Below are 26069 nucleotides of genomic sequence, written 5' to 3'. Positions count from 1 at the left end.
GCAGTGCTCTACCACACCATGCATACTCCACACTACGCCACGTCACTCTTTGCCTTTCCGCTCTGCCCACACCACTCCATTCTATGACACTCCACTCTGACATGCCACTCCACTTGGGTGTTATCCTCCTCGGCTTCCCAGGTTTCTTTAGTCATTTCTAGCAGTGTACGAGGCCGCCTGCCGTATAGGAGTTCAAATGAGGAACAACCTAGACTGCTCTGTACCTGCCCCCGAATGACAAAGAGAGCCAGAGGCAGAAGACGATCCCAAGACTTTCCTTCGCTTTCCAGCATTTTTTTTAAGGTTCACTTCAGGTTCCCTTTGTACCTTTCAACTAACCCATCAGTTTGGGGATGGTATACGGAAGTTTTAAGGTGTTTTATGTTCTTAAGGCTACATACTTGGGTACTTGGGACATAAGTTTTGACACGAAGGGAGTTCCCTGATCCGTGAGTATCTGTAAAGGGAATCCCACCTGGGAGAAATACTCCAAGAGTCTTTCTGCGATGCAGGCCGTCGTAATACTCCGAAGGGGGAAGGCCTCGGGGAACCGTGTACAATAGTCAACTAAGACTAACACGTACTGATATCCTTTGGAAGAACGGGGTAAGGGTCCAATGATATCCATACCCACCCGTTCAAAGGGCTGACCCACGATGGGTAGGGGTTGGAGCGGCACTCCCGAAGGTTGATAAGGATTCTTGAGTTGACAGACCGGACATGTCTGACAATAGGACTTAATTTGCGTGTAGATACCGGGCCAATAGAAGCCTCTCAATATGTTCTCGGTGGTTTTGTGGGCCCCCATGTGGCCGGCTAAAAGATGACTGTGCGCAAAAAATAATACTTGTTCCCTAAAAGCCTTAGGGACGATGAGTTGGGAAGGGGCATTGGCCCTAGGTATGCGATATAACATACACTTATCAATGGTAAAGGAGGGGTACGTAATGTTCCCTATTGTAGGTTGATTTCTAGCCTCTTTCCATGCATGAACGAGCGTGATATCATTGGTCTGAACCCAGTGAAAGTTTTTGTCAATTGTCCAAGGTTCCTGTACCAGAAGGGCCGGAACCGTTTTAGGAGGTGTTTGGGTGGTCCTCCAAAAGAGGGACAGGAAGTCAGGATTGTCGGTACCCAGGATAAGATCTTCAGGTAAAGTGTCCAAAAGGCCTACGGTAACATAGATAGCACCCGGTTTCCCTGGACAGGAAAGGGGAACCCTGGCGGTGGGATAGAGGTGTACATCTCCGTGAATACATCTAATAGCTACCTGCCCCCCAGGAATTCTCTGCTTCGTGGACACAAAACAACTTTTGATCATAGACTGTCTACAGCCTGAGTCTAGTAATGCCGATACTGTGACTGTGTTTACCCTGAGACTTACATAATATGCGGCACCCATCTCGGTGGAATAGAGCAGGTTACGGGGCCCGTAGCTGACGTCCATGGGTTCGTCTGTTTTTCTTCGGGGGCAAACCCGGGCAATATGACCCCATTCCCCACAGTCAAAGCACTGGGGCTGTCTAGGGATGAGGGGTTCTGGCCGAACATTTTTGATTTTTTCTGGTTCCTTGATGGGACGGAGAGGTCTCCTTGGTACGGTGGAGGGACGTAGACCTTTTTCTGGTTCCCACATTAAGGGGCAGGGTTGCGCTCTTGCATACGAGGTGGCCATTTCTACGGCCTTGTCAATTGTCAAACCCGCATGTTGTTTTAGCCAGCGTTGTGTGGCAAAGGGCAATGCTTCCAGAAATTGCTCAAGGATAACAACATTCATTATCTCGGCTTTTGTAAGTTCATTGGGACGTAACCACTTCTCTGCGGCCATCTTAAGTTTAATGTATAGGGTTTTGGGGGTATCCCCCGTAGCGCCTTTCTCTCAACGAAAGCGCAGCCTATAGGCTTCGGCATCCATACCTAGATGCTCTAGTATTACCGCCTTGATGTCATCGTATGGGACTTCGCCCCCGGCGTTGGCCAGCTGATAGGCCGCTTGTGCCTCTCCCGACAACAGCGGGGCCAAGAAGAAGGGCCATTTTTCTACCGGCCAACCTGCGGCTCTTGCCGCTCGTTCGAAATTAATCTAGAAGGCGTCTGGATCCTCGCCAGGGATATATTTTTGCAAGGAGATGGTGGGGAAAGCACTGGAGAAACGAACAGTCCCATGACCAACAGGAGCGGAGGGAATCTCGTCGACCACACGGGTCAGGGCATCAAGTTGGGCCTTCATCTGATCTTTAAATGTGTCCCTGTCGGCCTGGGCACTGGTGAGCTGTCTCTCGATGGCCCATTCCAACTTTCGCTGCCCCTCCACCAAGTGCTGAATAAGCGCTTCCATCAGGAATCCGGCTCCTGCGCTTTATGCCCGCATTCTCCACCATATGTCACGGGTTGGGGCCCCCGTGAACTTTAAGTAAAGACCAGAGACTAAGGAAGGTTAATGACCCAGGTTTATTTGACCTCAACAGAAGGGAAGGTCGTTTTAATTTCCACATTTAAGAAATGCTGGGGCACGGTTGAGGCAGGTGTTTCAGCGTGAGTGCCCGTCTTCTTCTCCCGAGGGATCCCAGGTTTCTTCACCGGTGGGGACTCAGGCATCAGACATAAAATAAACAAAACAAAAAGAATCCTCTTTAGTTGCAGGGACACTTCAAGGAGTGTGGGGTTGGGTTGTGAGGGACACCGTAGCAAGGAAGTTTGTGCAGGAGTATGAGCAGAGCCACCACCGCTATGTATATCTCAGCGTAGCAACAGTAGAGGAACCGTCTACTAGTTAAGAGAAGGCGTCCCCTTCTTTTACGAACACCCGCCGCCCTGAACCCAGGATACGCTCTCGTACCTGTTGAAGCCAGGAACCTCCGGGTCCCTGGCAGGGCGCTGCGTGTTTCCGGCCTCCAGGCTCGTCCGTCGCTCCTTCTCTGCCTTCTCCAGTCAGCGCTGGTTCGTCCTCTTCTTCTTGCTCGTCTCCGGATCGTCGCGTCCTCTCTCCTCGCTTCCCCGGCTTCTCCTCCGTTTCCGGGTGCGCTCCTCTTTCCGCCTGCCTCAGCCAATCCACATCGATGACGTCATAGGGGGCGTGTCCTTCGCCCGATGAGGAGGCAGAGTCCTGAAAGGGCCAGCGCTGCAAAACAGCTTCCTTCTGAATGGTTCCGTCCTGGCCTCCGGGGGCTGTGGGGCAGAAGAGGGAGGTGACAAGGGTGAGTCCGGGTTCCCTCGCCGAGGGATAGGTAGCACCTCCCGAAACCTGCCAAGAGTTTGGACCCCAGAGAAATATGCAAAACTTGTCCTGATGTAATTTTCAGACAGCGAAACACTTGAGCTGCACCTGTGAGTTGTCTGCTTTTGTCCTGAGTAGCAACGTGCAGTCGGTGAGGGGGCTCATCAGACTCAAGCGGGCCATAACAAAGGCCAAAATTTAAGGGCCATCAGGCCTCATTTTGTTGGAGTATCCTGAGTTAGAGCTTTCAGGAGCCTCACTCCTAAATGCAATTTAAGGGAAATAAAGGCACACAGCTTATCTCTTCACAAGTAGTTAGGAGAGGCTTGTGTTTTGGCTTTGTTCAGTCCCTGTATATAAGAGACATGCATGCGCTGTAAGAATGTCAGATGTGTTGGTCTGTAACAAATATCAATTTAAATACCACCATTTTGTTTATTTCTTTTATAGCACTACCCATCCCAATGCAGAGTGTCAGAGCGCTTTACAAAATACATACATCTTATACATTGACAATAAATCGTGTGTCAATCAGTGTACAGGATATGTTACATAAAACAGTGAGGGTTACAAGGTGTAGGAGTCACATGTCTTTCACAGCTCACTGTGCTGTATTAGAAGGATTACAATTTATGAACCGCAAGTAAAAAAAAAAATCTGTGTTAAAAGCATTAACCCACTTTCCTATTTACATAAAAAGCAAACCTGTTATCTGCGTGTTACATAATGTGCTTTGCAGGAGGCATATTAACGTTCTATGCTACTTTGATACAAAACTGTGACTAGACCAAACCCAGATCAAATACGTTAACCTCCAGAGTTATTTTACCATTAATATTATTCCCTAATATTTAGTTGGCACACAAGGATCTTGCAGCAAATACCTTAACCCCATAAGATATTTTGAAATGCAAACTTTGTAACCAATTAAACAGGTCAGATGTACTGCCACATTTCTCCTCGTTGCCAATCTCTTTTTGGCAGGGCTTTAAAAAATAAATGTAAAAATGGAGGTCCAGATTTAGCATCGGGCTTGTGTCACTTTATGGCAGAGCCCCGATACAAAATGGAATTCGGTAAATATTGTAATGTTCTTAAATGTACTCGTGCTAGACCTGCTAAACATGTGTGAGGTCTGTAGATCTGATGTCAGTTCTTGTGACGCCACTTCCTGAGATTCCACATACTGTGATGTCACGCGCCGTGATCTCACTTGCATACCACCTACCTTGGTTATTCCCCCACTTCTTTTTTTGGGACTTGTGCCCTGGGTATAACCCTGCACAAAGTTAAAAGCACACCAGTAAAAAGAAAAGGAACTTAACAGGGAGTGAGCTTTAACAGCCTAGAACAATCCACAAAGCCAAAAAACTGACTACATAGTTGTGATGAAAATAAACGTTACCAAGGAGTGCTTTTTATTTTCAGTTTTTTATATTTTCATTAAACTTTTTTTTTAGACTTACTGCCTCGTGTATCTTTTATCTGCTAACTATTACCGTCTTAAATAAGGATTATGACATTAATTTCCTATTTTGAAACTGGCGTTACATCCATATTCCTCATCAGAAATCCTCCCTTCTCACTGTCTGGCAAGAACCAACAAAGTCCTTACTGTGAAGTGAATCAAATAATGGAATATCACCTGTTTCTCCACCCCAAACGTGGGCTAGACTAAAAATTCAACTGCACCACATGATCTTTTCTGGATTATTGCAGGTCTCTGGAGAGTCAGATACTGAATACTGTGATTACACCTCCTGCTGGCTCAAACTGCGGTCTTAAGTCCCTCCGTGGCCACTCTCTTACATTTTAGTGGACTGAATGGTTTAATGCTTTTGGTAAATCGAAGGCTGTAGTTTAAAGAGGACATATGTTATGCATGCTACGAACTTCCAGTCTCTGCAACCACCCTTTGGCATATAGGATGAAAGGGGAGGACAGAGATGGCTGAATAGATCAATTTTCTACTATTTATTTACCAGGACGTCACAGTAAATGATGGCATTGGTATTTGTCACTTGTGTGGCATTGTGGGCAGATTCTGCTGTTATGGGTGGCCCCCAAGGAAATAAACGTGCAATGCAAAAGGAAACTTAGGAGGAAAGATTCTTCCTCTTTAGATTCCTCATCCTCTTCGTATTCCTCATCCTCTTCTTTTCCTAGAAGACAGCACTGGTGTATGCCGCCTAAGGGTCTCCTTGTATATCCTTGTGATAGGTTGAGGGCAGTTACCTGAAGTACCCATAAGCGCTAGTCCTATCATGCCAGTCTGCCAATTTTATGGCATGCCCAGTGTGAGAATTGAGCGGAAAGGCCTGCATAAGTAAGGACTATCCTAGAGAGTTAGTGGAGACTGTTCTAAGGTCTCATAAACGCCTACTTAGCAGGTCTGTCATGAGCATAGGCCATCTTTCTAAAAAAGGTGTTGATTGAAGGGTTTGGATCCTCCAGCCTGTGGTACTCCAGCTAGTTTGCCATTTGTGCAGAATGGGATTACACTAGATTAACATCTTGAACAGTTCTGTTCCTCTTGGCAGATGTCAAAGGCTTTAGGGAGCCTTGGGATGAAGTCATTGAAGGGAATACATTTATATTCACCTTCGAGGCTGTCTGATTATTCCCCTTGCGAACAAACATAGGGTACCAGCCTGGGATTTACTGCTGGTGCTAAGAATCCATAAATACCAAAGTGTTCTGCCTCACAGTGGAAAACAACATTGCTTTGATGCCTGAGCGTACAATTAATCTTTTCTGACATGCTAGGGTACACATTGAATCAGGGCCGTGATCTCTGGGCCAAAATAGACTGTCGTTTTTTGACTAAGCTGTATCTATGTTTGATGGGGATTCAAAATTAAGCTACCTCTGTGCTTAGTTGGACGCAGAGTGCTTGCAAAATTGATGTCAGTGTTTTGAAGATTTAGATGGAATTTTACCATGATTGAGATGGTGGAAGGAGCATGATTCGAAGTCAAGCTGGAAACACCTCGAAGTAGGGCAGTGATGAAGGGAGTTGGCCATTGTCAGTCATGGAGAGTTATTGAGTTGTGGACAACTCCTATATTTAGTTCTTGCTAGAGATGGAACTAGTCAAGTATTCCTGAACAACTAGTGGGTGAAGGTGGAATTAGAGGATTCATTTTTCACCCCAGAAATGGCAAACTCTTTATCTCCATTGGTGGTTAAACAATGGCTGAGTACATTGGAGGAATCATGATAACACTAGAATGGGTGATTTATTTCGTAAATGGAAAGTTCCTCACATTTCGGGAGGTGGAAGATTTGTTCGAAGTAGCTAATGGTCTGTTTCCACACAACGAAAAAATGTTCAAATCACACAGGATATTTTGTATTTATTTTCTGATACTCCTCTGTTGGTTAGTGCTTTGATCACCTGCTCCATCTATAAATTGGGTAAACAGTTTTTTTGCTATTTCCTTGTAAAACACCCAATTCAGATGCCAAAGGTTAGAAAGGGGATACTGGGTCCGAACTGTGGTGATTGAAGTTTTGTGACACTGTGTCCTGGGTCCCTCCTATTTTGACTCTATAAATTTGACCAATTACACAGCTCTGTACTTGACTCGGTACGAAGGGCGAGCTGTCAAAGGGAGATAGTGTCGTTGGCAAGAGTTCAGAAGTCAACCAACAGCCATAATAACATATTATCCAGCCCAGTGCTCATCTTTTAAGCAAAAGAAATATTGCACGCTATAATGTAATACTACAACACTTAATTAGGGGAATCGGCCACAGGGTTGTAATCCTGTTTGAGATCTACAGTGAGGTGTTGCACCCTCTCTGTAGCTTCCTCCTGCTAACATTCCCTCATGGACTTTAATCCCTGATGCATAATACAGCACAAGTCACTGATTAGACAGAGGTGCAGTCCGCTAAAAATTACTCCAAAGTCTAGATGCGCACAGTAGTACTGTTCCATTTTCTTACTTCAAGGTCACCTGGTAAATGTTTCAAGATCATACACCAGAACGGTATCTGCTTCCTCAGTCTGTCTTTCCACACGCAGTTTAGAGCCCTCAGTAACATTCTGGCTTTTGTTGCATTTCTGGTGATGTGGGACGGACGTGTATTGTTCCTGAATCTTGCAACTGCAATGGCTCTTGGAATGCAGAGTCTGTGGCTGTAGACATGCTCTGAACTTGACGGCTATGTGAGATCAGCACAGTAGCTCACACAGCAGCACTTATTTACTGCAGGTGTGGCTTCTCTAGATCTGGTTCAGATGGGATACTTGAATGGCAGGTGAGTTGTCCAAATTGATCTTGAACAAACAATCATCAGGAGGCCCGAGCCCCAGGATCCTGGGTTCGGCCTCAAGGATTGGTGGTGCACGTTACGCGATCCATGCGACAACATACAAGAGTTGCTCTGCTTCTAGCGTGCATTAGCACGTCTGCACATGGGGGCTGAATTTATACATTTTGCCAGGGCTGTTTCAAGTTTCCAGTCTGGCTATGTGAACAAGTGGACGTCTTTGTGGTGTGGTGTGGTGTCTGGGTCAATCAGGCTCCCATCTCAAGGGCGACAAAGAATTTTGCCTCTAATTAAGGCAGTGGTAGCATCCAACTCTCAGTCCCTTGGAGGGTTACCAATTGTAAATAATGCTTGACAATTTTAAAAGTCTTGTCACGGGAATAACTGCATAGGGAGACCTCTCCATGGATGCTCTTTTCTTTCTGGTTCCTTGTAGTCACTTACTTTTTCTGGCAGCGACCCTTGTTGCACTTCTCCTGTACATTGTCTACCCCTGCAGGGCCAGGCACACACCCACCCTCTCTTAGCAGGCACTCACGCTCCAGGCATTGGGCAGACCCTTGGTCCCTCCAGCAGAATGTGCAGACTTCTGGTGATGTCCTCTCACCTTTGGGAGACAGCTCTGGTCTCATAGAAATCCTTTGAGTACTCTGGGTCGAATTTCCCTTCCTTGGTCATGATGAACCTTGAATTGAAATGAATTAGGGTGTTTTGTTATATTCACACTTTCCAGACAGGGGATGTAGATCCACTGTGTAAGATTTCAGGGCTAGTTTGGTTTGATCTCTTTCTAATGCTATTTTTTTCTCAGATAAAGCCTTATGGGGAACGATTACTCTCACAGCTGGTAGGAAAGGTGCTGGCTCCAAAACATGAGCACAACGAAGAGTAAATTCTCTGTACCTGGCTGTCATCATCATTCCCAAAGCAGTAATCAAAGACAGACAAAAGGGCAGGCCGTGCCTACAAACCTCTTCACCTTGCACAACAGAAACTGCAGTCCCGCTCCTCATCGCTTTCAGCCACCAAATGGTTCCTTCAAATATAGCAGGACTGTGCATTAGACCAACACGATCTTCATAGTATAAAGACTTAGTCCATGTATACCATAAGTAAGTGATGGTGGGTTTTAGCTAGATCTCAGTACCACATCCAACCCCCAGGGTAACAGATGTTGTTGGCAACCTTAAACATGACACTGATTCTCAGGGAATCCATAGAAACAGATCTAACCCTTTCATTTGGTCACTCTTGAATGCTCAAGATAAACACAAGAAATATACAATTCATTTTCAAACATTTATTGAAATGATCGTATTCTTGCAAAGAAAGCATGAACTGCGATTATTAGAAAGACCAGACATGTTACTGTAATCAGCATTATTAGAATGGTAAACAATATGAACAATTCAACCATGTTAATTGTTGCTAATGTTTGCTTACTCCCATTTGTATCTAACACTATAATAAAGAGAGCGTAGCCGGAGAAACCTTTGCTAGATGAATTGGGATAATCTAACCGCCATACATTGGTCTTAGGTGTCAGGAAGCGGTCGCAGTGAGCAGGTTAACTTCTTACCAGGATTGAGGTCGGAGTTAGCAGGGCTGCATCTATAACAGTTTGCAGTGGTTCTGTGATACTCCCAGCATGGAAATTCTCATCTCCAAGAGCTTTAGCACCGAAGCTGTTTATATAATAAAGTACTGCTCTTATCAAACTGTGGCGGAGGCTCAGAGCTTCTCATTTGATTTAGTCTAGCTAAAATGAAGTGTCTCCTAACTAGCACAGAAAGAAAATAATGGCATTGTGTTCATATTGTACGACCCTGGAACTAACTGTACAGACTACAGGGTGTTAGTGCATTTCAGAGAGGCACATACAGCACATTCACTCACTGGCAGAAAGTGTGGCAAGGGACACCACGAGAAAGAGATGTCAAACTAAAGAGTTGGATCTAAAATGGAGCACACAAGTGACCCATGCTGCAAGCAGTGCAGCCATCAGCAGCAGTTTGCTAACAAGAACCTAATTGAATTTTTAATGGTAGCCATGTCTGCATCCTCCTTCCCTTTAGTGTGTGGGTCTCCTCCCTCCAGCCACAGAATTGCAGTCAATACACCAACTGCCTGAGGAAGCTGTTCTTTCGCACTTTCTAGGTCCTCCAGAAGCCTTTTCTGTTCTAAGGTTGTTCCTTTGCCACGGGGGATCCCACAGGGCTCCTCATTGATCCCCACCTTATTTAATTTGTACATCCTCACTCTGTCAGACATCGTCATGTGGTATGGCTTTGAAATAATATCATACACCGACAATACCCAATTGATTGTTACCTTGTTGCAGAATTCTGCTGCTGTAGCCCACTCTGAGGGCTTGCTTGTCAGAGGTGTCTCATTGGATGAACCTCAAGTGCCTGAACTAAAATGCAGGTAAGATGGAGGTTCTGATCCTCGGCAAGCAGACCTTGATATTGACCTGAGGTTGCTGGAGTCTCTGGGTTCCTTTACATGGCCTAAACTCAATGTATAAAACTTGGGTTTTTGGTTTGACAGCAAACTTACTTTTGAGAGTCAAATCACAGCCTTAACTGGCAGGTGTTTTGGCATTATTACATCCCTCAAAAGTTTTATTCATCTTGTGCCTGTCTCGACCCAGAAGACAGTGATCCAAGGTTAAGTGGTTTCTCGGCTGGACTACTGCAACATCTTATATCTGGAAGCCGCTCAGTCTAGGATTGAGAGACTTCAGTGTGTTCAAAACTTGGCGGCTCGCAATTTGCTCAACCACCCTAAGCGTGCATCTGTGGGTATGGCTCTTCATAAACTGCACTGGCTCCCAGTGGAGAAGCACCTCTCTTTCACACCCTTTTGCTTCTTTTATAGGATTCATAGGAAGATTAAGGTGGCCTATCTGCATTTTCTTACTTCATATTCTCCAAGGAGGAGCCTCAGTCTTCAGAGGCACTGCTAGTGCAGGTTCACAGAGTCAAGAAACCTCACTCTGGGGGAAGATCTTTCAGCTTTCTGGTGTTTGAACACTGGAACTCCCTTCCACTGTACCTGAGGCACTCTCTATCAGATGCTCATTTTCTGAAGAATCTGAAGTATTGGCTTTTTAGATAGGCTCTTCTTTGTTCACTATTCCTTAGTTGTTTCTTACCTCTTAGCGCTAGGACACTACAGATAGGAGTGGCTATATGCTTTATAAAACTCAAATTCATCATTTGTAGCACTGAGAGGAGGAAAGTGTCGGGCCACACTGTACTTCATTAAAAAAAAACTTGGTACGCTACCCTCACCACTTTTTTTGATCTGGGACATGGGCAGTAGTCCTGTTGGTACGCCCCTAGAGGTCACAAACCAATATCTGAACTTTGCAGTACCGGAGACAGGCTTAGGTCTCTGCACACATTCTAGATTAGTGTGACACCAGGTCCAATAAAAAGTTAAGATGCCAGATTCACATGTCGCCTGGCACTTTTGACAAGCATTAACACCCATTCATCATGGAGGTGACATTCACAACACATGGTGTTCGAACAATTATAGATTACTTATTGCTAATCTTTATTACTAATCGTTATCTCCCTTGTCACAATCCTGACACCCCTACTTCTTCCTGTTAGTTTGCTTTGGAAACCTTGGTCTTTGATATACCAGGAGCATTAAGATCTGTAGTTGTTTTGGCTCTACTCCCTTTTATTGGCATGATTAAGAAAAAGCTAAACTTTATTCATTCTTTGACTCAATTTGCAGTCTATCTTAGCAGCAAAATTTACGGAAACAAAAAGTGGCAGGGTAAAGTCCGCGCACAATTGTGCATCAAAATATTGCAAACTGTCCTTAGATGGTGCTCCAGGGACTGGAAGCGGACATTCAACCCCTCCAAATCGAAGACTAATATTTCCAAATAGAAATAAGTAATCGTGTTCAAAATTCAACTGTCCACCCAATGTTGTCTTGAATTTCCTCTCTATTTTCAATCTTCAAAACATCCAACATCTACCATTGACTTTGTCAGGGCCAAAGAAATTTCAAAATATCATCAAATGAATATATTTCTCGTCTTATATGAACTAATTGCTTGTTAAAGGTGCCTTCATTATTAGCGACCAGTATCCAGCTTCAAGTTACGCAGTATCTAAATGAGGACTATAGCTATACCTAGAACCTCATGCTCGATGCTCACGCCACTACCACTGCTGGCACCTGCTTCCACACACTAAGCTTGCTCAGAAGTGTGTTCCCCCTGTTGCCTTCTTCCACTAAAACAATATTGATGCAAGCCCTAGTATTAAGCCGTCTGTACTACTGTAACGCACTGCTAGCCTCGGCCAACGAAGCCTCCTTAAACAAATTACAAGTTGTACAAAACACAGCCGCCCGTCTAGTAGCAAATGCCCCACCCTGAACGGTTTCTATCCCACTTCTTAGCAAACTCCATTGGCTCCCTGTGAGAAAGCGGGTGAAATTCAAGATCGGCTGCACTGTTTATAAAATTCTAAATGGACAGGGGCCTTCCTACTTGTCTGCCAAACTTACCAAGTACACCCCCTCACTGCCCCTACGATTTGGCTCCAAGCTACTTCTTTGTACCCTTAGAATTAAAAAGGCTTGCAAGGGTGGCAAAGCATTTTCACATCTTGCCCCTACTCTATGGAACGAATTTCCCCTCCAGCTTCGTGATTGTCAGAGCCTCTCTCAATTCAGGAAGCTTTTAAAGACCTTTCTTTTCTGAGTCCCCTGGGCCTGGCTGCAGCACACTGTCCTAAGTGCAAAGATACCCCTTTGGGGTGATTCAGCACTATAGATAATAATAAATATCAAATATCCGGAAAGTACTCCGACTTTCACAAACACTTCATACTTATGAAAGTTGGAGTACTCTCCTTATCGCTAGTATCGTTGTAGAGCCCAAAGGGATGTCTTTGATGATGGGGAGATGGGGCAACCTTGCCTAGTACCTTGAGAAAGTTTGAATTTTTAAGAGAGAGAGACGTTTACCCTTACTTTGGCCGAGGGATTATCATACACTACAAATACCACCTGCTCAAAAAGGGGGGCCAGTGTTGAATTTGCAGACTGCTGATCTTCAAAAAGGCCAAGAGACTTTATCAAAGTCCTTTTCAGCATGGAGGAGGGGAGCTTTTTCTAACACATTTGCGAATAGTCTGATGTTATCACAGGCCAGTTTCCCTTTAATGAAGCCCATTTGTGAGGGATGTATTAGTGATGGTAGTAACCTGGTGACTAGAATTTTTTTCATTCAGTTTGCAATCTATGTTGAGTAATGAGACCGGTCTGTAATCTTTGGTGTTCAATGAGTCTTTGTTGTCTTTATGAATGACTGTTACTATTGCTTCTGTGAAGTCCGGGCCAGTTTTGCCGTTTGAGGCGTAAAAGTCAAAGGGAGATTTTGGGTGTGACATGATTAGGGGTTGAAAGCTTTTGTAAAAGAGGCTTATGAAGCCATCTGGTCCAGGAGCTTTCTTTGTTTTTAGTGTTTTGATCACCTTATCTGTTATTTCCGTTTCGAATGGTTTATTAAGGTAAATATGGTCGTCTACTTTGAGTGAAGGGAGAGTTATGTTTCTAAGGTAATTTTCGCAGTCTGTGGTGTTAGAATGCCAATCTGGATTATAGAGATCTTTATAATACTGTGCAAAGCTGCTTGCTATTGTTTTAGTTTAACGTGTACCTAATTTGCTTCTGATAGCAGTAATTGAGGAGCTCTGGCTTTTCACTTTAGGTAATTGACATAGAATTTCCCGCCCTTGTTGAATTTGCGTAGTTTTTTCACTTTGTAAGTATTTAGCCAGCAATGCGCTCTCTCACTTATTAGTTTATTATATTGGTATTGTAGTTTCTTGAGTTTGTTGATTGTTTCGAAATTAGGAGGCGCTCGAGCCGGTTGTGTGATGGAACAACGCATGCGTGGTTATGCTCGCGATGACGGAGGCTGCGGTGTTCTGATTGTTTCCCGCTCAAGCTGTTTGACTTTAGATTTGCGTTCCTCCAGAGTTTTGTTGGATGTTTTATTTTCGTTGCATCAGGAGAGGCATTCCCTTGAAAATAATTAACAATAGCAGACCTTATTTTTTCTGGACAAGTGGGATCAATTAGGAAGGTGTCATTAATGAGCCAAAGTCTATCCGGATTTTAGATGTTCGATACCGTGACATCTACTGAGATCCTAGTATGGTCAGATATAATGATGGGTTCGATCCTAGGGTTCGTACAGGAGGGAGTTAGTGTTTGATTGGTTGGTGTATAGTCTAACCTCAATGGAGAATTGTGAGGGTTTGAGTAGAAAGTGAACTCGCTACCTGTTGGGTTAAAAAGCTTCTAGATGTTGGTAAGATTGTGTAGTGGTAAGTTTTTTCATTTGTGTATGGTATTTTCCTGATCTAAGTTTACAGGGGGATAGTCTATCCAGTATTAAATACATTGGTATGTTAAAATCCCAACCCAGTAGAATGTTTGAGCTATCTGGAATTTCATTTATCCATTTGTTCAGGTCAACCCAAAAAGTGGGGCAGTCTGCAGTTGACGTACATATGTTGACTATAAATAGCTTCTGGTTATCTTTGATGATTTGTGAGATGACCCATCAGCCTTCTGTATCGTTCATATTCTTGATTACTTTTGTACCTGCGGTCCTGGCAAAGATGATGATGACACCATTCTTCTTATCGGAATCAGGGAAGCAAGTCAGATCCGAGTAACAATTGTTTAGGAGGTTTTGAGCGATATCCTTGTCTAGTCTGGTCTATTGAAGCAAGAGGATGTCTCCTCTCAGTTTGTGACCGTATTCTATTATTTTCCTTCTTTTGACTGTATGATTAAGGCCCTTTATGTTAAGTGATAAGATCTAAAGAGTGTTATTAGGCATGGTGCTTGTTGTGTAGAATTCAGCAGAATATGACAATCCAAAGAGTGGGAGGACCCGGTCTAGTATACTTAGGATAGCCCCAGAAGGGGGGGCGAGTTTGGAAATGAGGAGGGATGTAGGGAAATGAGGAGGGATAGAAGCATAAGAGAGGAAGAGAGAAAAGTAAATAAATCCGAATTCCAAAAATCCATCTAAACACTGAAAATGGAGACAGTGGTCACCAAGCGAGTGCGCAAGAAGGGGGTAGGAATGTTGCAGCTGGAGGAGGGAGTCAATATCTGGAGGATAATTAGAGCTGTGCAGTGGTTCTTTTAACATATAGTAGCTGGCAGTTGGGAGATTTGTCTGGCTTTTGCGGGCAATTGATCAAGCAACATCGAGAGTAAGGCAACCCTTTGAAACCATTAAACTATTTGAACAAGCAAACAAAAACCTTGTAGTAGTACGCATAAAGTCAGACGTTTGGTGCTCAGTGTTTTGTAAGTTAAGTAAGTAAACCATGTTTCTGAAATTGTATGTAATATACAACACACATTGCCTGTATGGCTGTCAAAAGTATGAAATAACATGCACAGCAAGACAATAAACCAACAGTTATGAAAGCTTGAGACAAACCTGTTAAAATCACATAATATTATGAATGGTCACCCTGAGCGAGCAATAAGAAAAGGCAAGACATCTTATATGACGTGTAGGAATGGCTGTTGTGTTGTCGGAGTTGGGGGTTGGAATGAATGTTAGCTACGGGTGAATACCCGCTTAGACCGTATCACTCTACTGGAAAGGGAGAAGTGTTGCTCCAAACATCAATGAGGGGGTAGGTGCGTCTTGTCAGATACAGATAAGCGGGCCGTACGTGATATTGTCCTAGTATTTGAGGGGTGAGGTATGGGGGTGGGCAAATGTTTAGTAGTAGCATGGAAAGAGTGAGCTAGTGCGGACAGGTAAATGTTGATATGAGACTCTCATGGTGTGGGATGTTTTGGAGCGCCTGGTAAAGGGCTCCCAACATCGCCGTTAGTAAGATTCACGTAAAGTTTTAACATTGTTTTATTCTTTTAACATTGTGTAAAATTGTGTATCTTTTAACAAAACTACATTTTAACGAAACAAATATCAGTACCGCACTCTTACCGCCTTAAGAAGCACATAATCCCCGGTCCACCACCGATTTTTCGGATTGTGTGGAGGGAGTCACGTGCAACAGGAAGGGGCCGGCACTTCCGGTCCAACCCTCCAATCAGCGTAGGGCAAAACAAGTTAAAACCCGATGACCAGCGCAACGCGCAGCGGACGCGCGCAGCGGACGCGCGCAGCGGGCGCGCCGCCGGCGCGCCGAAGGCGCGCCAAAGGCAAGCCCGTCTGCGCCCGTCCGCGACGGGCCGGGACCAGGGGCCATATCCCCTGCACAAATGGGTAGCCCCTGCCAAGGTAGAACGAACTACCGCACTTACTACTCTAGTGATGAGCTCAAGAGCCTCAACAATAAAACAACTAGTAATCCAGCATTATGTGCACGAATGGGACCTGTAAATACCACAGGCCCCTTCTGTTGCATTAATTGTAGATGGGAGAGTGTCAGCTGGCTCGAGCCCACTTCAACAAATACCCCAAATCTTATCCTTAAATGCATTTATATCAATGCCAGATCCCTACCCAGACATGCTATGGAAATATGGGATATCCTGACTGAAATTAATCCTGATTTAGCCTTTATAACAGAAACTTGGCTTGATCATCATAGCACCCCCGACATTGCAACTGCCCTCCCAAATGAGTATAAAATACTTCATTTAAATCGGACAGAGAACAAAGGCGGAGGGGTAGCCCTACTATTCAAAGATTCCCTCTCTTGTAGACAGGAGGTAATCACACAGGCCAACAGTCACGAAGCTATGGCCTTCTCGGTGTCCATAAACACCAACATTCTATTCGGAGGAGCTATAATTTACAATCCCCCAGGCAGCACGATGGATTTCTGTGCTCAGCTCCTTGCACAAATCATGCCAGTCGGTCTTAAAAATAAAAACTTCCTGCTGATAGGGGACTTTAACATACACCATGATAATGGTAACAATGCCCTCACCAAACAACTACTAGAGGATATGGAAATTCTACAGCTTACTCAGAGAATCAATCAGCCCACACATATAGCAGGACACACTTTAGATTTAATCTTTTCTAACATAGAAACTATCGAAATCAATACAATAAAACCAATGACCTGGACAGACCATTTTCTAATTGGGTTTTCGATCAAACTATTTTCTAAAAACTCCAAGCCACAAACCTGGACATCAGCCAAAACCAAGAGCTGGAAAAGATTCTCGGTTGAAAAATTTCAGCAACATTTTTCACACATAAACAGAGCCATCATCGACCCGAATGATGAAATAGAGTCACTCCAGACTAACATTAGGAAGGCTCTAGATCACTGTTCTGTCACACAATCCCAACACAAAAACAGATCCACTAGATCTGAGAAATGGTACGGACCAGAACTAAAGATAATGAAAAGGAAATGCACACTATACGAACATAAATGGAGACTCAATAAAACCGATGAAACTAGAGCCATCTACAAAAAAGAACACACACTTTACAATAAAGCTATTAGGAAAGCAAAGAAGGAATACTTTTCGCATAGAATAACAGAAAACAAAAACTCCTCGAAAGAACTTTTTAAAATAATCAGAGAACTATGCAGTCCTACGAGTCTTTCAACAAACCTCCCTCCTTCTCAAGAAAATTGCAATAAAATCAATGATTATTTCTGTGACAAAATAGACACAATCTATACTTCATTCTCCAGCACCGAGCTGAAACACATAGAACCTCAGGGGCCACCCCCCACGCAGGCGAACTGTCTCAAGTTCGGTCGCTTCTCAGAGGAAGAAGTGAGCAAAGTCATGCTAGAAGTAAAATCAGGCTCCTCTTCAGACCCATGCCCTCACTTCATTTTTTCACAATTAACCCCGATAATATGTCCGGCTGTTACAAAAGCTTTGAACTCCTCTCTTAATTCCGCAGAATTTCCCAAAACCTGGAAAAATGCCATAGTGACCCCTCTACTAAAAAAAGTGGGCACTGATGTTAACAACCCGGCTAACTACCGGCCTATATCTCAACTACCCTATTTATCCAAAGTGCTGGAAAAACTAGTCAACAGACAGTTGTCCAATTTCCTGGAAACCAATGATTTATTGGACATATCTCAAACAGGGTTCCGAACGAATAACAGTACAGAGACAACCCTCCTAGCAGTAATGGACAACCTCAGAATCAAGGTAGATCAGGGGAAAACTGTTGCCCTGATACTATTGGACCTCTCGGCGGCATTCGATACCGTACCCCACAATCGTCTACTGGAAATCCTTGCAGCAAAGGGAATTCGGGAAAAAGCCCTAGGGTGGCTACAGTCCTTCATCCAGGATAGGACACAATCAGTACAGATGGGTGATTTCCTATCTCCTCCCCGGAACATCAAGTATGGAGTCCCACAGGGGGCTTCATTGAGCCCGACTCTGTTCAATATATTTGTGTCCTCACTGGCCAAAATAGGACGAAAATGGGGCGTCGGGATCTGCTCTTATGCAGACGACACCCAACTGACGATTTCACTAGACGAGGAGAATGACCCCAAAGACAGATTACTCAACTGCCTTACAGAATTAGCCACTTGGATGCATAGTCACTGTCTTAAACTTAATGAAGACAAATCTGAAATAATGCTTTGCGGCAGACATTCCCAGCTATGGGACAACAGCTGGTGGCCCACAACATTAGGCACCCCCCCGGACCCGACTACAACGGCCAAGAATCTAGGGGTGTCATTGGACACCATTTTAAGCATGAAAACCCACGTATCCACAATATGTGGTAAAGGCTTCGCATTACTGAAAATGCTTAGAAGAGTCTTTCCATGGATACCAATGGAATGCAGAAAGATCTTGGTCCAATCTCTACTAATGAGCAGGCTGGACTACGGAAACTCTCTGTTTGTTGGAATGAGTGACTATCTCTTCTCTAAACTACAAACCGTACAAAATGCCGCAGCCAAGGCAATATGTAACAAAAGAAAATACGACTCAGCCAAGAGCTGTATGAGAGATTTGCACTGGCTGCCGATGAGACAAAGAGCTATTTTTAAGCTACTGTGCATAACACATAAAACACTGCATAATACAGGCCCATGCATTCTAAAAAACAAAGTTACACTCTATACCCCATCCAGAAATCTACGCTCCCAAACTACTGCTAGTGCCAGAACCACACGCGTGAAAACTGCAAAGATGGGGGGGCGAGCCTTCTCCCACCTGGCGGCAAACAGTTGGAACAATCTACCAGTGAACCTTAGATTAATAACTAATTACCTGTCCTTCAGGAAGCAGCTAAAAACGTTTCTCTTTCCTAAACCCGACTAAAACTTAACCATCTTGCACTCTCCCCTCACTACCTACTCACTTTTTACTGCAACTATAGCGCCGTGATATCCTATCTGGGATGATTGTTTGCGCTTTACAAGTACCCCCTAACATTAACATTAACAGAGAATGTAAAAAGGACGGTGAAGTCGCTTGAGGCTGTATTGTATGTTGGTGTAGTTGATCGATAGCTTCCAGCTGTAATATTGTGTTTGTCATGCGAGGGAGTGGGAGTAAGCAAAGGCATGTCCTGCTCCAAGAGATTTGAGAGTGAATGGCAACATTATGGTTTCTTGGTGTGTGTGTGTTAGGAAAAATGGAATGAGTTGATGTGATTACATATAAGTCTTGAAGACTTAGGGCTGTGTGTATGTAGGCTGTAAGTTATTGGTTTTATGTTTAGCATATAAAATGTACATATTAAAAAACACCAGCAAATTGAGAAGTAAGCACCTTAACAATATCAGATACCTCAATAAGATACCTCATTTACAAAAACAATACATCAAGAGAGTGTGGGGAGAATGATGTAGAGGCTGAGTCTTATCTGACTGAGTGAAGAGTGTTTCAGAACAATCAAGTGATCCTAGCACACGACCAGATCGGATGATGAATCGGGAGGACAGGTCTTGTTATTGCTGGTTTTGGATATAAGATTCAAGTTCAGTGGGTTCAGCAAAACTAAACGTTTTCTATGATGATTTTGAATCTGTCTGGGTCGATGAAGGAGAAGCTGATATTCAGAGCAACAAGTGAAATCCGGAGGGCTAAGAAGCTTTCCTCCAGAAAACCACCTCTTTAGTATAGTCTTGGGCTATTCCGATCTTGTTGTCATTCAATATTAGCGATTTTTGACTGAATCTTTCTGCCATTATACTCTTTGGTTTTGTTTGAACCCCTGCTGACCTCTACTGGTAACTAAAATGTAATATTATGTCATTTTTGTGAAACCTTTAGTTTCCTTTCTTTACTGCTAAATGTTCTTTCATAACAATTGGTATATTCTTGCAAGAATCTGCTGGAACTTGCACTGAAAGCCAGCCAAGAAGAGTTTCTGGATGGTGACAGGTTCCACATAACTGTTTCCCCCCTTTTGGAACACCCAAGAAGAGCAAATCGACATGCGGAGTAGTTATCACCATTCTATCATAATATTTTGTAAACCCTTCTGGCTAGACATTATTGTGGTGTTTTGATGCTTTATTTTTAGAGGCGTTGAATGTACTGCCAGCATTAAGACTCGTAAACTTAGCTCTGCAAGTGCCTTCAACACATTTTACTCCTCCTGTTTTTGCAGTGTTGTTGGTCTCAGTTTTGATTACCTGGCATTAAACATGACGGGTTTCATAGCGTACAGTGTCTTCAACGTTGGACTGTATTGGGTGGCGTTCGTCAAGGTAGGAACAATCACATCTCATTTTTGCCCAAGTTGTTTTTTTTTGTGTGTAGACAGAGCATCAGACTAATAGAGCCATCTTTACTTTGTACAGGAGCAGTTTATTCTAATCTATCCCAATGGTGTAATCCCGGTGGATGCAAACGATGTCTTCTTCAGCCTCCATGCCGTGGTGCTGACACTTGTGGTCATCTTCCAGTGCTGTATTTATGAGGTAGGTGTTCTCCTATCAAGTATGTTATTTATCTATTTACTGTTTGGCTCTTCTAGGAGAAACTGGTCCTTTAGTTCTCGCAGTGTTTAACATTTTGGCACCTCAGATTACTTTTTCATGATGTGCAGGAAGACTGCTTGCAGACAAAAACATTTAATAGCAATTTGTAAAGTTAAATCTCCAGGCACTTCTAGAGGTTGAAACATTTAGGACGGCATCACATATTTCCAGGACATCCAGGAGACTTGTACACTTTGATCAAGTGTCCTTTAAATGATAGGCGCCAGTAATGGTCTGTTTTCTGCTTTCATTTTGTGTAGTTTTATCACGTGAGCCACACTTCCGAGGGCAGTGGCAATATATAGCACTGAACAAGACCACTGCCAGTAGAGAGACAAATAAATACAGCCCACATTATTTATGTGTTCGTATGAGGATATATGAGGAGGGAATCAATTGCTGATTCAGTGGACACTGTTCAGAAAGGGAAGCTTGTATTTGATTTTATTTGTATACAGACAATGCTTGCACTATATGGAATGTAGGGGACAATGGAGAAGAGGTTATTTATATTGAGCAAATGCTTTGGGTGGATGACCTCTTCATATGCTTTTTACATCTCTGTATAAAACGACTTATCATTAGTTTTTTTGAAACTATAAATGCTGGATCTTAAACTTGGTTGTTCTGGGTAATTGGTTTCCATTGCTCTGTTATCCACTCTGTACATGGTTGTATATGCCCCTCTTACCTTAATAGAGCTCTCTTACCCTTCTACAATTTATTGATGATAGCACATTGGATTCTATAACGTGAGTTGGTGTTATGAAAATTAAACTAAGTTCATGGTGGTTTTTTGTGGTTCGTTTTAGAAGGAACTAATACATACATTACACTTTAGCATCAGACCCGTTTAAGAAGAAATTGTGTTTTGTACAAACCAGTAAACCCGAGAGGCTTTTAAGATATAAATGTTATCTTCAAGGGATCCTTCATGTTTGTGAAGGAATTTTTTTAATGTTTTAATTGGCCTCACATTTGACTGAAATTCGGTTAGATTTCTTTGGGAAAAACGCAAAAGTCCAAACAGCGTTCATGGAAGTCTGCAGGCATATGCAAGGGTTGTATAACTTTTTATTTATACGTTGTACTGCTTAGTGGAATCCTCTATTGTTGAATTCACTTGTAATTGTGATCAGTTTATCCATAAATGGCTGATTTCTGTTCATGTTTGTTTATGGACCATTTTCACTCATTCTAACAATTTGCCATGCCCACCTATGGAGCTTATGCCTACACTTATCTGTTTATTTATTTATGTTGCCTCATTTAGAGTAATGGTTTGTGGCCTTCCTGGTACTTGTGAGTTTACACAGCATTTGCTTAAAAGCTGTGTTACATTTGCTTCAGTTACTACCAGTTCACTGGTGCGCCAAGCATTAAAATGGGAATTTAGGGATGCTATTAGAAAGAAGGGTGAGGAGAGTGGGTGAGTGATCCTGTTAAGTTTAGTTAGCTGTAACGGGTCCTCCGTTCCACATTCTTCAGTCACATACAGCCACATGTGACACTACTTTGTTGTGTAGCAGCCTAATCAGGCAGAGTTGGACACGCTATCATCTGCTTCTCAGTTGTGACTATCTGTGCTGCATGGGTGTTGATGTTATCATGTCTGAGCTGATATGTTGTTGTGTAGTTATTTTTGAACAAATGGAAATGGTTATGTTGCTTCTTTTTCTGGCTCCATGGGCTGTCGATTAAATGTATTTAATATAATGCTTGCCTAAATAGTCCAGTAGTTTTCAGAAATGTAGACCTTTGCGTTCTGTTACCAGCATTGGATATAAGGTGTTCTCGAGTTTCAGGCCTTGAATGTAGAGTTGTCTGTCTCCTTCTTTTTACTATTTAGTTGTGGACAGAACCCATTAGACTGAGCATATCAGTCACATCCACAATCCACAGATATACCCACAATAGCATTCTTCCTACCTATTACTTCTCTCGCCAGCTTGTCACCACAATATGTTATACCGACCTGTTCACGGCAAAATAGACCTCACTGATAGATATGCCAATGGATCCATCTAATGCCTCTCCAAAACCACTGCTTGGGGTAATGCACTCAATATTTCAGGCAGTGCCTCTGCCCTGTGACTTGAGCCTTGAAAATAGAATTCTAATGAAAGCTTGTCTGTGCCCACTTTCTTGTTCTAGGCCAGCTCTTTGATGCCCCTCGTATTTCGCCTGCTGTGATTGGGGCGTTGAGGGCCTCCTGATAAGTTGCAGGCCCCCTAGTCAATAACGTCCGGTTGAGGAATGTAGCTATACTAGCGGGATTCGGGGGTGGGGAAAAGGTGTGTTGGGCGGTATAAAAGTCACGGAATGCTGTATTAATCTCCAGTTGTGTCACTACAGAGCCCCGGTTAGGTGTGTTGATTGATAGGATAGGAGTGGGTGATTGGTCCGGCTGGATCAGACGGGCCAGCAGAGTTCCTGACTTGTCCGTTTCTCTGTGTGTTTTCTGAACGTATACCCTATGGTCTTTTAGTGGGAGATGCTCAAGGAATTCTGTGTGTGTGACTCTAGCTGTTTGTAATTGTGTTGTAGCCTCCCTGTGCATGGCCGCTGCCTGCTCCAAGGAGGCCATACTGTTCTCCACCTCCGTTAGCTCGTGGAAAACCTTTGTACGTGCATCCACCAAAGTGTTTATTGAGATTCCCCTTATTACCACCTTGAAAGCCTCCCACTCCACCAGTGGAGAAGAGGCCGTATTAGAATTTTCAGCAAAGTAAGTGTCTGTTGTAGTGGCAAACGTTTCTCTGAAAACCATATCCTCCAGTAACAAGGTTGCATATGCTAGGTCTGGATTGGTGCAGGCACCCAGCCCGAAGTCAATGTTATTTCTAAGGTATTGTGGTCAGAGAATGTTTTAGCTAAGTATGTGGCATGGGTAATGCTGGATTGAAGGTGGGAACACAAGAACCTATCTAGGTGGAAGTGTAGTGTGTGGGAATAAGAATAAATTGAATATTCCCTCACTTCCATATTTCAAATGCACCATGAATCCAAAAGGTTACAGCCCTCCACCCATAGTTGCATGGTCTTAGCCTGTCGTATTGGACCTGTACCAGTTGAAGCGGGTGTGAGCGATCTAGAGCTATCTACAGTATCTCATTAAGTCACCTCCCAAGATCCACAGTTAGTGTATCCAGTCGGTCGACAGGTGGGACCAGTACATGTCTTGATCTGTATTAGGCCCATATATTCATCCTAATGCAATTGGTGCTCCATTCAGGGTCTCTATCACCAGCACATATCGACCCTTTGTGTCAATCTGAGTGTCCTGTAATGCAAAATGCACACCAGCTTTGAGCCATATTGCGGCTGTATGTTCAAAGGAGGAAGAGGACATAAGAAACAATTGACCCATCAACCTTACGCAGCCTCTGAGGTTCAGAAGCCGTAAGATGAGTTTTCGGTAACTAAACAATCTGTGCACGTCTTCTGTGCAACTGGGCTAGTATCCTTTGCCATTTATAGACTGTGTCCAGACCCTATGTGTTACAATTAACAATGCTTTATGAACTTAATATAGTAGTCATTGTTCGTATATACTAAATCTTGAGGTATGTCCTACATAACACACATCACAGTACCCAAGACACGTAATATAGGTGACTGTATGAAACAAGATTAACATTTTCCACGCTGTACTCGGTCCAGCGATGTTTCGATATACAACCAAACTGTATAAAAAAAAAACAATATTTTAACTAAAACGAAATGTGCCTATGCATTTGGGGTGATCAAGTCCAACCTTGCCAGTCATTTGTTTTGGTCTGTATAGTAGGAGCTTGCTAAAAATCTCGGCCCACCCGGACCCAGAACCTCAGTGGATAGCATTGCCAATAAACTTCACATCATGAGGAGTAACGATAAGGATCTCTAATACGATTAAGTCTAGGTACTGGAGCAATCAGACTGAGACTATCTTACCTGCAGAGTGTTCCATAATATATATATACACTGTATCCAGTATGAAGAAGTCTCATATGCTTGCATGCATGCTTTCACAACCCTTTACCTGTAGAGAAAATGAACCATTCCCACATGGTGGGACTGGTTGTGTGTGCTTTGGCACACTGAAATCACTTAGAAAATTCCTGCCACTGCTGCCCAGATCGGCGAAGGAAATGGGGACTCGTGCCCTCATTTTGTCACGTATTGATTACGACAAAGGCATTATATATTGGCCTTCCTGGAAATCCAGCTGAAAAAGCTGCAAACCATTCAAAATACGTCAGCAAGAGTGCTGCTTGGCATCCCCGGTAGAAAAAGTACAAAACAACCTTTCCGGTATTTGCATTGGCTCCCTGTGGTGCAACACGTTCTGTTCAAGGCCCTCACCCTTGCCCAGGGTGCCCTATACAAATCCGGGCCGCCATATCTTAGGTGACGTTTTGACTTCTATGCGCCCGAAGACATCTGCAATCAGCAGCACAATGCCTTGCAGTTATCCCCCGTTTTCATCTTGCTCGAACAGGGGGTAGCTCTCTTTCTTTCAAGGCGGCCAAAGCTTGGAACGCCCTCCCTTATGAACTGCGAAACACTTAGGATCTCAGGTTGTTTAAAAAGCAGTTAAAGACCTTGCTTTTTAACTAACGTACAGCTCTTCCTAACGCCTTTTTTACTGTCTCCGGTAGTTGGCTCTTGTGCCGGAACACTCTTGAGTATCCGTGCGCGCTATAAGTGCTGTATAACATAACATAACATGGTACTCACAACTGTTACCTCAATAAGTCATTGACAGTTTGTGGGGAAAATGATGGGATCAGCACCATACTACCAATGGAGTCCAAATCTGAGGCATATTCTTGCGATGAATTGAAGCTGGTGGGCAGTGTAGTGGTGCTGAGAGTGGACGATGATCGGATCGCTTCTAGCTGACTTGCCAAGACCTGTTGTGGAGAAGGTATCCCCTCTGGGTTTCTCCGGGCAGCCGCGTCCCACGCTCATCGTGTTGTTCCAACCACTCCTTCACCGATTTGGGAAAATCAAAATAGTTGCCATGTTGTAAATGTAAATGTATTTGTACTTCTATAGCGCACTTCTACCCAGAGGTCTCGTAGCGCTGTATGCATACCGCTGTGGAACCCTTCCTGGCTTTCCTGTGAGATGTCCACTCCTGGGCACCCCCAAGGTGAAGCCAGGCATCCTAGTGCTGTGGGGGCCATTGTCCATGCACTACCTTAAGCTTGGCCAGGAACAAAGAGCATAAGTGAGGCCAGCCATGCACAGGTTTTGCTTCACTTCTTGAAAGAAGGAATGATGGTATTGCCCAGCCAAGGTGGAGCCTAGAAACAGAAAGACCTTTACATTCTCCATGAGAATAGGCAACCTCTCGTGTGCAGCTCGCAAGGGCGTGTCTTGGTCTTCAAAATTAAGTATTTTAGCCACAATGGGTTTTGGTGGCGCGCTTGATATTGTTTTTTTTGTGGGAATACGGTGGGCCCTCTCAAAGGTAAACAGGTCCGATAACCATGTTGGGGCCACCGTGGTACGGAGCCAGTTCTCAATCTGTTGAGTCGTGTGGGGACCCTCTGCTGCATCTGGCATACCCACGATGCGAACATTATTTCTACGGACCCTCC

At 43.8% G+C, this 26069-nt stretch overlaps 1 protein-coding gene across 1 annotated transcript in view; it reads left to right on the top strand.

Annotated features, from left to right (window-relative positions):
• Positions 1–26069, top strand: part of CTNS (cystinosin, lysosomal cystine transporter) — a 205058-nt gene that overhangs the window by 136119 nt on the left and 42870 nt on the right. Inside the window, exons 7-8 of the mRNA XM_085649318.1 lie at positions 20106–20205; positions 20299–20418. Coding sequence (XP_085505444.1) covers positions 20106–20205; positions 20299–20418 — 220 coding nt within the window. The remainder of the gene's footprint in view (positions 1–20105; positions 20206–20298; positions 20419–26069) is intronic.

This window comes from Triturus cristatus, chromosome 3_2 (assembly GCF_964204655.1).
Source record: "Triturus cristatus chromosome 3_2, aTriCri1.1, whole genome shotgun sequence".
NCBI lineage: Eukaryota > Metazoa > Chordata > Amphibia > Caudata > Salamandridae > Triturus > Triturus cristatus.
This window is presented reverse-complemented; position numbering and strand designations above follow the sequence as displayed.